Here is a 15,626-nt window from a genome sequence, read left to right as displayed (position 1 = left end):
TCCACATACTTGTAGGTTTATTCATAGTTCTTCACTCTTGTGTTGATCTATTTATCTCTCCAGGTATATTTTCTCACCTTTAATCTATATGTGTTTTTGTAGTTGAGGTTTGTGTCTTGTAGGCAGCATATAGTTGGGTATTGCTTTTTTAATCTAATCTGACAATCTCTGCCTTTAATTAGGGTATTTAACCACTTACATTTATTATGACAATTTTGGTTAAAATCATTGATCTTACTGTTTGTCCAATCTGTCCTCTTCCCATTTTCCTCTTTTCATGACATATTTTGGAAAACCAAATTTTTTATGACAACTACACAGTCCTTATTATTCCATCCATATTTACTTTAAAAATTCAAAGTGAAATTACTTGCTGTTTCTTGTTCATAGACAAACGTTTTCATATAAGATTTCTCAAAAATGCCCCCAAATAGCCTCCAAGAACCCCACAAAACTTTATTGAAAATTATAGTTCCTTTTATTCTGTTTTAGCTTATTTACTTTATAGTTATCATCATAAATAACAGATAAATGTAATTTTAAAAGATAATCTGAGGGAATAGTGACTATACAGAGCATTTTCCTGTAATAAGGATTGCTGTTCTCATATTATTAATTATTCTAGGTAACTCATAAAGTTTGTGGACTTTGCTTAATTATGATTCTCTCCATGTCTTAATCATTAAATTGAAATACCATATATCATAACTATTTTTCTCTTCTTTTGTGGAAACTCTTCAAAAGTTGAATGATTTGATGTTCTACTTGGGAAAGGCTGACAGTTTATCTGTTACACCGATTTTGAACTAATAGCAAAAGTTCTTTCCTCTGATTCATTCATAATGCAGAGAAAGAGTGTTCTCTCACTGTACAAAATCAATGTCAGTAGAAATGAAATCTTAACATAGGTCTCATATCACTGATTCCTAGATGTATAAATGACTTCCCCTTAATTTATAAAGATGTAAGGAGTAAGAAGGAGAGTTCAATCAAGCTGATTGAATATAATGTGTAAAATCAAATTTTCATATGTACATTTAGTACATTTATATACAATTTTTATATATACTTGTTTATGTGATAAACAATTATCAGAAGAAAGCTTGAAGAGGGAAAAAAATCAAAAGTTATATTATTAAAAGCAACTTGTAAAGGCAAGTAGAGTATATTCAAAATCATACTACACAGTATCATGAATCTCTGACTGCTTGTATTCATCACTTTCCTGTCCTTGTAGAAAATATAATCAATGCCTCAAATTCTTTGTATATCAACTTCTGTCTAAGACCCTCACATTTGTTTTCAGTTTCTTCCTTTAGGATGTTGACAAGCCATTAGTACACCCCTGTACTGCCCATTTCATGATAGTCCCTCAACTTCTTGATCTATTTATTTCACCAACTCACATTAATTTTTTTCAGGTGTGAAAGCCTCTCACTCTTGTCCCTTCTCCCTTAATTTTCTGTTATCTGCTTTGACATTATCTGCTATCTGTTATCTGCTTTGACATTAGTTGAAAAAGAGAGTATTGGCTTCACGCAAACTCCTACCTTCCTTTCTGCTGCCTACTACCTTCCTTAGTCTGTATTCAGATGCTCAATTTCAGAGCAGTTTTGCATCAGGGAAACAGTACCTATTGGAGGAAAGCAATAATACAAACAGGAAACCATAATAATTACTTTCTTCTCACTTTTTCCAAATGACTAGATGATGGTATTTAAGGCTGGTTGATCATTTTCTGCAGAGTGAAAACATGGGAAGTGTCTCCACAAAAGGCCAAGGAAAATACTTCTTTGAAGTTCTTGAGAGAAAAGAAGTTTTCAATCAGTACCAAGAATTCAACCGCTCTCTGACCTCCCAGAGTGATAGTCCCATAGGAAGGAGTAGAAGGGCCTACTCAATGGCTTACAGTTTGAAACACCATTATAAAGCTCTATAAAGAAACTTTAGCAATGTAGTTGTTAGGCAACCTTTAACTTCTCTTTTTTTCTGGAAGCTGTAAAATTGTTTTTTCTTTATCTCATCTGAATTATACCTATTAAATTATGTCTATTAAAAATTTGGAGAGATAATAATGTGCGTAGTATTTCGACCTTTACAGAGAATATTGAACTTGCTTTCGTTAAAATAGAGGCGAGCTTAAATAATGGATCTTGCTACTTGTGCTGCATGTGTGAAAGTAAATGGATTATCTCAAAATATTGAAATGAAGTACCTGTCTACAAGCACAAAGGCAGAAAAAATATCTTCTCTTTCATTGTACAAGACTACCTACGTATGCTGTTTGCATTAGTTACCATATGTAGAGGCATAGGTTTGACTTGGAATGTATTTGGACAGATACCATTAATCTTTTTCTATAAAGCCTGAAAAATATGATTTAGTTGTAACAGTTCAGTTTTTCTGATCAGGTCAACATAGGTTCAAATCCTTACGCTATGACTAGCCATGCAGCCTTGGGCAATTATTTACATATTACTTATCTGTAAAGTAAATAATCTACCTTTCTGGGTTATGATGAAGATCAGACATCATATTAGTAGTATACAATGCAGGGTTACTCATCTAACTAAGCCCTCAATAAACATACTTAAGAGAAATGTGGAAACATACAAGTATATCCATGTGTTTACTTTTAGAAGTATTTGTTGAGAAACTACTTAGTTTATACTGGACAATGCTAAGAAATGGGGATATGATGGAAATATGAAATAAAATACATATTGTCTCTATGTAGGGATTACAGTCCAGTTAGGAAGACAGCATTATATAAATAATCATTTATATTGTGTAATATATATTTTTTTGAGAGAAAATATAACAGTTGTCCTAACCTAATGGGTAGGTAGCATTAGGTCAGTCCACAGAAAGAGGGACAACAATGTGAGATGAGAAGGATAAATAGGAATTATTAAGCAAAGATGGCTAGGGGAAATTGGGGATTACAAGTCTAATCAGGAGAGTCTGACCAGTGAATAAGATCAAGTGCTTTCACAGAACCGACTGCACATGAGCATTGAGTGGGAAAGTAATATCTGATGAACTAGTGAGGTGAAAAATGGCCAGATTATGTAGGACCTAGTGACCATTTAAAGGGTTTTCTGCTTTGTCCAAAGAGTTGTGGGAAACTGATGAAGGATTTTAAGCAGGAGAGTTAGGATCTTATTCTTAAAATATCACTCCAATTGCTTTGAAGGGACTGACTTAAAAACATGTTTGAACAGTTGGTGGCAGAGAGAAAATAGTGAACTGTTCAGAGATAGGCATATGATCCAAGCAGGGTCAACTTTCCACAATACAGATGCTGGGAGAGAGAAAGTAGAGCTATTTTACCTGTACTTATAAACTTTGTGAATTCTCCAAGCCAAGGCCAAACATTTTTAATGAAGAAAGAGAGCTGGCCTAAGAAGAAAGCAGAATCGGGCAATGTCGAAGGACTGAGTCCAGGTGATGTTGTTTAACCCCTAGATCCATCTGTGCCTGAAGGAATATCCCTTGCAATTCTCAGTTCTGTGAACTGATATGCTCTCTTGTTTGCTTTTATTTTCTATTTCTTTTTTGCCTTTTAATTATGCTTATTATTTTCTTTGTTATATGAAAAGACTTAAAGCTTATACAGTTATGGCCAAGTTTTATTTTTTCCAACTTTATTGAGACAAAGTTACTTCTAACATTGTTTAAATTTAAGGTATACAATGTGATTTGAAACACATATATATTATAAAGTGTTTATCACAGTAAGTTCAGTTAATACCTCCTTCACCTCATGTAATTACCATTTTGTTATTGTGGTGGTGGTGAAAACATTAAACCTCTACGCTCATAGCAACGTTCAAGTATAAGATAGAGCTTTGTTAACTATATTTGCTATGCTGTACCTTAGATGCCCAGAACTTATTCATCCTATAACTTAAAGTTTGTACACTCTGATCTGTATCACCCCATTTCCCCCACTCCTCAGACCCTGAAAACCACCATTCTACTCTCTGTTTCTACGAGTTTGATGTGTTTAGATTCCACATGAAAGTGATATCATACAGTATGTGTCATTCTCTGTCTGACTTAACTCACTTAGCATGTCTTGAAGGTCCACCTATGTTGCCGCATATGGCAGGATTTTCTTCTTTTTTATGGCTGAATAATATTCTAGTGTGTGTGTATGCATGCACACGCACATGTGTATATATGACACATATTCTTTATCCATTCATCTGTTGACAGACACATTGTTTCCATATATTGGCTATTGTGAATAATGCTGCAGTGAACATCAGGATGCAGAGAAGTGGGATTGCTAGATCATATGGTAATTCTATTTTTAATTTTTTGAGGAACCTCCATACTGTTTTCCATCATGGCTGCTTCAATTTACATTCCCAACAACAGTGCACCAGAGGTGCCTTTTCTCTATAAACTCACCAGCGCTTGCTATCTCTTCTCTTTTTGATAATAGCCATTCTAACAGATGTGAGGTGACATCTCATTGTGGTTTCATTTTGTATTTCCCTGATGGTTAGTGATGTTGAGCACCTTTTCATGTACTTGATGGCATTTGTATGTCTTCTTTAGAGAAATGTCTATTCGCATCCTCTGCCCATTTTTTAACCAGATTGTTTGTTTGTTTGTTTTGTTACTGAGTTGCATGAGTTCCTTATATAACTTGGGTATTAATGCCTTATTAGATATATGATTTGAAAATGTTTTCTCCCATTCCGTGGGTTGGCTTTCCCTTTTGTTGTTTTTGCTATGCAGAAAATTTTTACTTAATGTAGCCCCACTTGTTTTTACTTTTGTTGCTTCTGCTTTTGGTGTCATATCCATAAAGTTATTACCAAGACCAATGTCAAGGAACTCACCTTCAATGTTTCTTCTAAGAATATTGTGGTTTTGGTCTTATGTTTAAGTCCTTAATCCTTTTTTTTTTTTAACATCTTTATTGGAGTATAATTGTTTTACAATGGTGTGTTACTTTTTGCTTTGTAACAGAATCAACTATACAGATACATATATCCCCATATCTCCTCCCTCTTGCATCTCCCTCCCACCCTCCCTATCCCTTTGCATTCATTTTATGAGTGGCATAGGACAGGGGTCCACTTTCTTCCTCTTGCATGTGAATATCCATGTTTTCCCAACATCATTTTCAAGAACTATCCTTGTCCCATTGAATATTCTTGTCTCCCTTATCAAATATTAGTTGAACTTATTTGTGGATTTATTTCTGGGTTCTTCATTCTGCTCCACTGGCCTATGTGCCTGTTTTTATGCCAGTACCATACTGTTTTAATTACTATGGCTTCCAAACATTGGGGATATTATTCAATTTTCTGGACATCTGTATATTCATCTGCAAAATGGTAATAATTATACTTAACAGGGTGGTGGTGATGATTAAATTAAACTATACAGGTTGAGTCTGGCACTTTTTCTCTACTTAGCTAAATATTGCAGACACCTAAAATCAGTGAGAAGATATGGATTATTCAGTAAATTATGTCAATATCCTAGCCAAATTAAGATTTTTTAAAATTATGCTGTACCAAAACTTCTAGATGGATTAAAAATTTCAATATAGTTTTAAAGTACTAGAAGAAAAAAGATAGACTATGCCAAGATCATAAACATAAAAAAGAGAATGATGTATCCATTTAACTAGATAAAAACATAAAATGTTTGTCTATCAAAAGACAAAATTTAAAAAAAATTGCATATAGAAGGAAAATTATACACAACATATTTAAGACACAAAAATTTAATGGATTTAATTTATGATGAGCTTTTTCAAATCCAGAATTAAAAAATGGATAAAGCTTATAACTATGTAATATACAAAAAATAAATAGAAAGGATCAATCAACACATAAAAAGAGGCTCAATATCAACTAAAAAATATAAATTTAAAAGACTCCTTTTTCATATTTCTGATCACCAAAATTTAAATCCATGGATAATATCAAGTGTTGTAAAGAGTAGTGGAAAATATTCCTTATCAAACATTGTTTAGGACAAGTGTAAACTAATCTAGTATTTTTGAAAGATGACATAGCAATATATACCAAAATTTATTGTATATAACCTAATTTCACAGAAATTCCACTTTTAAGTGTTTAGCCCAAGGAAATGATTGCATAGTACAAAATTTTTTATGAACTAAGATTCACATTATGGCAGTACTGATATGAAAAATAGAAAATAAATGAAATTACCATTAATATGGCACTTATTCAATAAATATTTTTATACACAGCTTACTTGAAATTATATCAAGCATCTTTTAGGACCAATATGCTATGAGAATGAAAATCAATTACAGGAAAAATAACTGTAAAAAAACACAAATACATTGAGGCTAAACAGTGCACTACTAAATAACCAACAGACAACTGAAGAAATCAAAGAAGAAATTAAAAGAATACATAGAAAAAAATGACAATGAAAACAAAACCGCCCAATATGTATGGGACACAGCAAAAGCAGTTCTAAGAGGGAAATTTATAGCAATTCAATGTCACCTCAAGAAACATCTCAAATAAACACTTTAACCCTACACTTAAAACCACTAGAGAAAGAAGAACAAGAAAACCCAAAGTCAGTCAAAGCAAAGAAATCATAAAGATCAGAGCAGAAATAAATGAAATAGAAATGAGGAAAACAATAGCAAAGATCAATAAAACTAAAAGCTGGTTCTTTGAGAAGATAAACAAAATTGATAAATCCTTAGCCAGACTCATCAAGAAAAAAAGGGAGAGGACACAAATCAATAAAATTAGAAATGAAAAAGGAGAAATCACAACTGACACCGCAGGAATACAAAGGATTATAAGTGACTACTGCAAACCAGTATATGCCAATAAAATGGACAACCACGAAGAAATGGAAAAATTCTTGGAAAGGTAAAATTTTCCAAGACTGAACCAGAAAGAATTAGAAAAAATAAACAGACTTATCATAAGCAATGAAATTGAAACCATAAATAAAAATCTTCCAACAATCAAAAGTCTAGGACCAGATGGCTTCACAGGCAAATTCTATCAAACATTTAGAAAACAGCTAACACCCATTCTTCTCAAATTCTTCAAAAAATTGCAGAGGGAGAAACACTCCCAAATTCATTCTATGAAGGCACCATCACCCTGATACCAAAACCAGAAAAAGGATACCACAAAAAAAGAAAATTAGAGACCAATATCACTAATGAACATAGATGCAAAAATCCTGAACAAAATACTAGCAAACAGAATCCAGCAGCACATTGAAAGGATCATACATCATGATCAAGTGGGATTTATCCCAGGGATGCAAGGATTCTTCAGTATATGTAAATCAATCAATGTGATTCACCACATTAACAAATTAAGGAATAAAACCCATATGATCATCTCAATAGATGCAAAAAAAGCTTTCAACAAAATTCAACACACATTTATGATAAAAACTCTCCAGAAAATGGGCAGAGAGGGAACCTACCTCAACATAATAAAGGCCATAGGGCTTCCCTGGTGGCACAGTGGTTAAGAATCCATCTGCCAATGCAGGGGACACAGGTACAAGCCCTGGCCCATGAAGATCCCACATGCTGCGGAGCAACTAAGCCCATGAGCCACAACTACTGAGCCGGCGCTCTAGAGCCCGTGAGCCACAACTACTGAAGCCTGTGCACCTAGAGCTCATGCCCCGCAACAAGAGAAGCCACTGCAATGAGGAGCCCGCACAACAAAATGAAGAGTAGCCCCTGCTCGCCACAACTAGAGAAAGCCCGGGTGCAGCAACAAAGACCCAACACAGCCAAAAAAATAAATTAATTAATTTAATTTAAAAATAAATAAATAAAAAATAAATAAAGGCCATATATGACAAACCCACAGCAAGCATCATACTCAATGATGCAAAACTGAAAGCACTCCCTCTAAGATCAGGAACAAGACAAGGATGTCCACTCTTGCCACTCTTATTCAACACAGTTTTGGAAGTCCTAGCCATGGCAATCAGGGAAGAAAAAAGAATAAAAGGAATACAAATTGGAAAAGAAGAAGTAAAACAGTCACTCTTTGCATATGACATGATACTATACATAGAAAAACCTAAAGATGCCACCAGAAAACTACTAGAACTAATCAATAAATTTGGTAAGGTTGCAGGATACAAAATTAATGCACAGAAATCTGTTGCATTCCTCCACCAACAGTGAAAAATCAGAAAGAGAAATTAAGGAAACACTCCCATATACTATTGCAACAAAAAGAATAAAATACCTAGGAATAAACCTGCCTAAGGAGGCGAAAGACTTGTACTCAGAAAACTATAAAACACTGATGAAAGAAATCAAAGATGACAAAAACAGATGGAGAAATATACCATGTTCTTGGATTGGAAGAATCAATATTGTGAAAATGACAATATTATCCAAAGCAATCTACAGATTCAATGCAATCCCTATCAAACTACCAATGGCATTCTTCACAGAATTAGAACAAAAAAATTTTACAATTCGTCCATTGTTTTGTTTTCTAACAATGATAAAAGCACTATTATAATTAAAAAATAAAATTATTTCAATTTGAAAGGTAATTATGAATATAGTTTCTCTCATTTTTATGGTGGTTTTAAGTGTATATGTGCAAATATTTTAAAAATAAAGATGTCTGAGTTCAAATGTAATTCAGATTACGAAGGTTTGTTGTTGTATTTATCTCTTCACTGTTTATATTCTGGTGTTAAAAATTTATGCTTAACTATTTAAAGAAACTTCAAATACTTTTATAAACCTACTATAAAACTCCTTCCAACCAGCACTGTTTTGTCCCTACCACAACCATACAAATAAAGGAGGTAGAAAATGTTCCAGCTTTTCATGTCCTAGAGTTTCTCTCAATCTCAGTCTCTTCAAACCATAAAGACATCTGTATGTCTGCTTTGAAAATTTTGACTTAAAAGAGTAAGATTGCTCAAGCTATGGTCACACTTTATAGACGAGGTGAGGTTTTTCTTTTATTGTCATTGCTGTTTTAAATCATGTTGAACTCCAAAAAACACTTAAAAATCAAGGTTGATTTTTCTTTTAAGCTACCAAGCCAATATACAGATTTAGAGGAGAGTATTTTATGGTGACTGTGTGTTTGTGTTTATGTGTGTGAATGCATGTGTAAGTGTCCGAGGGTTGTGTACATGTGTATGTGTTGTGTGAGCATATGAATACACACCTTATGCTGTACGTCTGTGTATCCATATGTCTTGTAATGAATATGTGTGTGTGCTCATATATGTCTTGTGTGTGGTATATTAAGAAAGAATGTCTAAAAATGCAATATTTAAGTACATTTAAAATGAAGCAAATATTTGTTTTCCTCTTTGCAGATAATACTATGGATGATAAAATGGCCTTAATCACATGTGGGCGGCCATTGTAGGTTCAGTGTAAACATCAGCAGCACATCTGAAGTCAAGTTTATAGGATAATTACATTTCTGAAAATGCAGGATCCAGTGTACTATGAGACCGAAACCCAAATTTTGATAAATGGATTTCATGCAAAAATTGTTTACTCTAAGACGTTAAAAATGAAAAATTATATGCTTAATATTAAATTATAGCACCACAAAACTGCTTTCTTCTAATTGCTTCATTTCTTCCTGAAACTGTAAAGTCAACTATAAAATATGTCATGGTTTGAAAAGTGGATAAACCTCCAAGAGACCTAACACTGAAAGTTGAAGAAAATGTTAGATTTTTAATTTATTAATATTATTTATCTTCTTTTGTTTTTTTCAAAATTTTAGAAGTCTTAAAGAGATATGGCATAATTACATAAATTTTTCCTATCTTGCTTTTTCACAGTTAATTTCTTTCCACATTTTCTTTTCCCATTTGCTTTTTATTCAGGTTTACAAAAGGTAAAAGAAGGGATTTGTGAAATGATTAAATGAGTTAAAGAAAAAGAATGTTTTTCTCTCATTCTTTTATTGTTTCTTAGTTTTGTTTTGTTTTTTTTGTCTTCATACCTAAATCTTACCTTTAAAAGGTAGAGGTACTATTGTTTTATTTTCATTTTGTTTCATTTTTTGAAGTAAGTGAAAGAAAAGGAGAGTATAACCCTAACTTAGGGAAATATTTATAAGTTAGTGTTGAAAAAGTTTCTATTTTATTTCCATGAGTAATCTACTTTGTCTGGGGCATGTACAAACACAAATATAGTATTGTGGGATAAGAAGCTTAAGTAGAAAAAAAAAAAGCAAGCTTTCTGTCAGGTTTCAGAAATGTTTAAAACCAAGGAAACAATCTAGGCTCAATGAAAGGATAAATCTCATTCAATGTGGACATGTATATTTTGATATATAACAATATTTTATATTTCTTGATTCTATGAAGAACAGAAGAATATATAAGAACTTAAGTTCACTCAAAACAGGAATCTCATGTTGCAATAGGTCTCTTTTCTCTGGAAAATACTTTTCAGGATCCAAAAGAGCTAAAATGTGAATTCCTCACAAATTATAAGCTATATTTTATAAAAATTGCTAGCCTGAGCTGCCTTAAACCCTTTCTGGTACAAGGTGGGGTATAAATTAATTAATTAGTTCATGGACTACCTGGTAAATTTAAATCATGTTGGCCTCTTAAGAGTTTACATTTTTTAAGAAGTCCTATACTATTCATTCACGTACTTAATGAACTTAATCATTATGTATGTATACCCTTGTGATTGTTCCAATGGTGAGATTAAAGAAGCAAGAAGACTTCCTAAGAGCAAAATGTTTCTTAAGAAATGTGACTTTTAAAAGGACTGACTTATCATGACCACAACAAGAATATACATTTGTAAACAGATTCTTTGAATTCTAAGTCATTTTATTTTGTATTTATTATAAGTAAGTCACTACTATATGCATAGTAGTAGCACTTATAGGATGCAGAATAAAGTAATACCCAGGAGAAAAACAGGGAAGAATTAAGTATTAATCATTGGAGTATCAAAGTATAAGATGGGAATGACTTAGTTATATCCTCATGAAAACATTATTTGCTTCTGTGTAACAAAGAAGTGATGGAATGGATTAAAAAGTAGTAAAATACATGAAAAAAGAGATCACTCCATGCCTACAAAAACACATTTATGAAATGAAGTTTAGCAAACTACTGGAACAGCATTTTTACACATTTCAGAAGAACACGTCTTTTTTTTTTTTTCACCACTCCTAAATGGCAAATACTTTGTTATTCTATGTTATCAAATTCTCTGAAGCAAAAAATAAACAGAAAATTTAATAGAGTGGATTTCCATAAATTGATTGGATCCAAGGAATTACCCAGGATGCTTATTAAACATTTAGATTCCCAGGCTCCACTTACACCTATTGAATCTAAATCTCCACAGGAGGGTTCTTATGATTAGGCAAGATTTGAGAATATGAAATACATTATAAAAACATGCAATGTATTATAAAAAGTTACCCATTTGATTATTTTATACCAACCTTTTTTAAGGGTTGAGTAACAGACGACAACAATTCTGACCCACCACTATGTTTGTTTGGTCCAATGAGAAAAATAATGTTTAAAGTTTCTAGATTTTTAATGTTTGGGTAATGTACTTACTACAGTTTTCAGCTTTCCTGTTGTCCCGGATCACTATTCTCTGGTTGATTGTGCTAAAGAGCGTTGTCCAGTTAATGGTATGATAATAACACAGGTTGCTGTTGTCAGTGATATAGATGTTTCCTGCACTGATTTCCTTCAGGGATTGGAATTGCAGAGAAGTGATTCCCTGTTGCTTGAGGATAAGCAAGGAAAGGCCACTAAAGAGAGGGTAGAGGAAAAAAATGGAACAGTAATAATTGTTTTCTGGCCATGACATGCATTCTTGAAGTAAAATAAGGATGTCATATCTTACTCCAAAAAGAATGTTAATAGAGTGTAAAAAAGATTGAATTAAAAAACCTGAGATACAAATACTATTTTTTTTTTTCGGTACACGGGCCTCTCACTGCTGTGGCCTCTCCCGTCGTGGAGCACAGGCTCCGGACGTGCAGGCCCAGCGGCCATGGCTCACGGGCCCAGCCGCTCTGCGGCATGTCGGATCCTCCCGGACCAGGGCACGAACCCGTGTCCCCTGCATCAGCAGGCGGACTCTCAACCACTGTGCCACCAGGGAAGCCCACAAATACTATTTCTTTACATGCTATATGCTGACTGTTTTAAAAGTAATCACTTGAACCCCCCCAAAAAAGCCCATCTTTTATAATTATGAATATCAATGATATCTCTGTCTCTGTCTATATATGTACCACTGACGTATCTGCTCACTGCCTTCCCTCCTAACCCCTGAATCTTAAGGTCCTCAAGAATTAAATCCTCAAGAATTAAATTAAGACTAAATAATTAAATAAATGTTTATGGGGTGACTGTTCATCTACCCAAAGTAAGACATTAATTCAACTCTAACTATTTAATAGATTTAGACACACTTTCAGAAGTAAATATCTCAGAGAATGACCATATTTAGCTTTAATTTATACCTCAGAAACCAAAGCGTTAATTGTAATACTTGAAAAATGTATAAGGATAGGAGATGTTAAAAATTAAAGAGAAGAATAAAATTAAACTAAAATAAAAAAAAATACTCAGAAGGCTTGGACAAGTGAGAAAGCATCTCTAAAAGTTAAATAACAACTACACTGTAGAAACAAATTATCATTTCAAGGATGTTGTTTTCTCAACATAGTCCACTTTGTAATTAAATTATTTGTCCATTTTCTAAAGACTAAATGTGTTTCCCACATTTCAATCAACTTATGAACATTATTTTATATTTTGGAAATCAAAACTGTACTCTAAATTTGCTTTGCTTTTAGTACTCAGATTTTTTTTCATGTTTTATATATACACATGCATGGAGAACTATAATATACAGATATATAACGTGTATGTGTACCCAAATGGGATGTAATTCACTCTCTCAAATCTTTGTTCCCATCATAACCATCCTTAGTTGTTGATTACAATGTGAGCATAATAATGCCTTTACTTAGATTTATAACACTTTATTCAATTGGCTCCATATAGCACTTGAATAGATTATATCTCTCAACTATCCTTTTTTATTAAGCACTTTTCCCCTTTACATTTTAGAACCTCTTACAGATATACCTGTTTTAATAGCAAAATTCAATGGACTTCCTGTGAACCATTATTATAGAATATTTAATGACAGTATTGACTTTAGGCATCTTTCAGATTTAAGTAGAAAAATTATCAAGGTCTCCTTATATAAATAGACTTTTAACAGTTCATAAACAATAATTTTGTGCAGATGAAATCTGAAGTAAAATAAAAACAGTGGCTTAATAAATATTAAAACATATATTTTTCTTATGTGAATAAAAATATTGACATTAGAACTTTGGAACAGTATCCTTCTGAGCCCTGATTATCTGTCCATTATTAACCAGCACTGCATGTAGCATAGTGGACCAAATTCTAAAATATCAGCGCTGTGATGCTTTGTTCAAATGATAGCTCCAGAGACAAAACGAGAACCTCCTGGAAAAACAGCATTTGTATCCCATACACCGAAGTCATTACAAAGTCATTCAAGTCTATCTTTTAATTATGATAACATATGATCAAAAAGAAGGTTCGGTTTTATGGTTCACATCATGTACTCCACAACTGCCAAACACTAATATTACTTTAAGTGACAGGCAGTTGAAACACTAAAATTACTTTAAGTGACAGGCAGTTGATAAATCAAGTTGTATACTTTAAAGCACAATCAGGGGTATTTTTCATTGAGTTTTCCTTTAAAATTTAAAGTGGAAAATCAATATTTCTAGAATCAGTAAATCAATGAGTCTGATGGCTATGACATAATGGACACATGATTCAGAGACCTGTAACTTTGAATATATACACCTACCTATAGAGTACTCTTCCACCAATGGTCACCAGGTTAGAAAAAACACTAAAGTCAGTCATGTTTGGGGGCCATGATTGTATGTTCAAGAAACCTACAAAAGATAAGGGCAGTAAAATAATTCAGAATATCATTGTCTCAGTAACAGTGTTTAATACCAATTATTCTTAAAATATGATGAAAGTGGGAGGTAAGGAAAAGGCAGCAAATATTCCTATTTTTGAACCATTCTGTATCATATTTCTTCTTCCAATATTCAGTGTCTTACCCCAAGTTTCTGGGCTACAATACTCAATAGATGATGAATGTCAAAATAATGAACACCAAGAATATATACATACAGAATCATATAAGTGTATGGTTTAAAGATTTAAATGATTCTTAACTTGATTTATTCTTCTAAATGGAAAAATTATTTAGTCTAACTAGACAAAGAGTTTAATTTCTCTGAAATCTTTTCCCACCTTATCTGTACATTTACAACATCAGCTGTCTGTCTTGCATTCTAAGACATTTATGTATATAACTAAGCCTCCTTATTTGATTTTACATTCTTTGATAGCAAACCCATGTCTGATTCATGTCTATGGGCCCCATATCATGTACCATGACAGCTCTGAACATATCAGGTCCTCAATAAACATGTGCTAAATGAATCCTACCTGCTACCCATCCTCAATAGTACTTGTGAAAAGTAAATAGAAACACATTGATTCAAAGATCCACTGACATTTGCAAAAACAGTAACATCAAAATTTCAAGGATTTTTTTTTTTAATTCCACAGATTTCAAAATGTGCACAGATGCTAAGGAACTAAGACACCCATCATTTAAAATAATACGTGTTTTCAAAACTAGAATTTGCTTTGAAAATTCCAATACTATGTAATATTTTTAACAAAAGACTAAAATTCACATAGTTCATAGCACAACAAACTCACTTTAAAAATTACCTGTTATCTCTCGGACTGTCCGAAACACGTTCAGTTTCTCTGGGTCTATGGCTTCAATTGCATTGTAAGGGTCCCTAGGGGGAAAAAAAAAAAAAATGAAGCCGAACTTAAAATTAGATAAAGGGGTGAAAATATGAGAAATGTGACAAAAATTATTTCATTCCAATTGAATTTTAATTAGCAATAGGAAGGTTAGCAATGTTTTATCCAGATTTTCTATGCTAGATGTGGAAGGGGATTAAAAGGTACTTTCAGGAAATTTTGATGACACAGATTATGAGTTCTTCATTGAAGGCTATTCTAGATCCAGAGGAACGGTTCAATTTGACTATCCTGAATAAACCTCCAAATATAGCAATTCCATTCATTAACCACTTTATTTTGCCTTTAAAAGTTTATTCTCAATTGGAAAAATATATACTGCAAATAAATTATGTTATGGTGAGAATAATTGCCTTTTGGGTTCCTCAAAGTGTACTAAATTGCTAACAGAACCTGTAATTTCATAAGAAAGGTGAAAACAAATACAGGAAGTAAACTTTTTTATTTTTCTGTATTTTCACATTTATCTATCAGGGCAATCTTGTTCCTATCTGTTTATTTATGTTCACTTTCATATGACAGGAACTATTTGCTTCCCTCTATATGAATCATACTAACATTTGAAAATAAAATTTACCACAAATTTAACAATACTCAAAATGTGTTGTAAACTTTGGGGATTTTTAAAAATACAATCTCCTAATGCATAAATATATTTTTTG

General features: G+C 32.7%; 1 protein-coding gene across 1 annotated transcript in view; it reads right to left on the bottom strand.

The window, feature by feature from the left end:
* Positions 1-15,626, bottom strand: part of ERBB4 (erb-b2 receptor tyrosine kinase 4) — a 1,120,642-nt gene that overhangs the window by 284,912 nt on the left and 820,104 nt on the right. Inside the window, exons 10-12 of the mRNA XM_032638162.1 lie at positions 14,863-14,936; positions 13,913-14,003; positions 11,593-11,792 (exon numbers count right to left, since the gene is read on the bottom strand). Coding sequence (XP_032494053.1) covers positions 11,593-11,792; positions 13,913-14,003; positions 14,863-14,936 — 365 coding nt within the window. The remainder of the gene's footprint in view (positions 1-11,592; positions 11,793-13,912; positions 14,004-14,862; positions 14,937-15,626) is intronic.

The sequence above is a fragment of the Phocoena sinus genome, chromosome 7 (genome assembly GCF_008692025.1).
Source record: "Phocoena sinus isolate mPhoSin1 chromosome 7, mPhoSin1.pri, whole genome shotgun sequence".
NCBI classification, from domain to species: Eukaryota; Metazoa; Chordata; class Mammalia; order Artiodactyla; family Phocoenidae; genus Phocoena; species Phocoena sinus.
The sequence above is the reverse complement of the archived record's forward strand: the minus strand, read 5'-3'. Positions and strand labels throughout refer to the sequence as shown.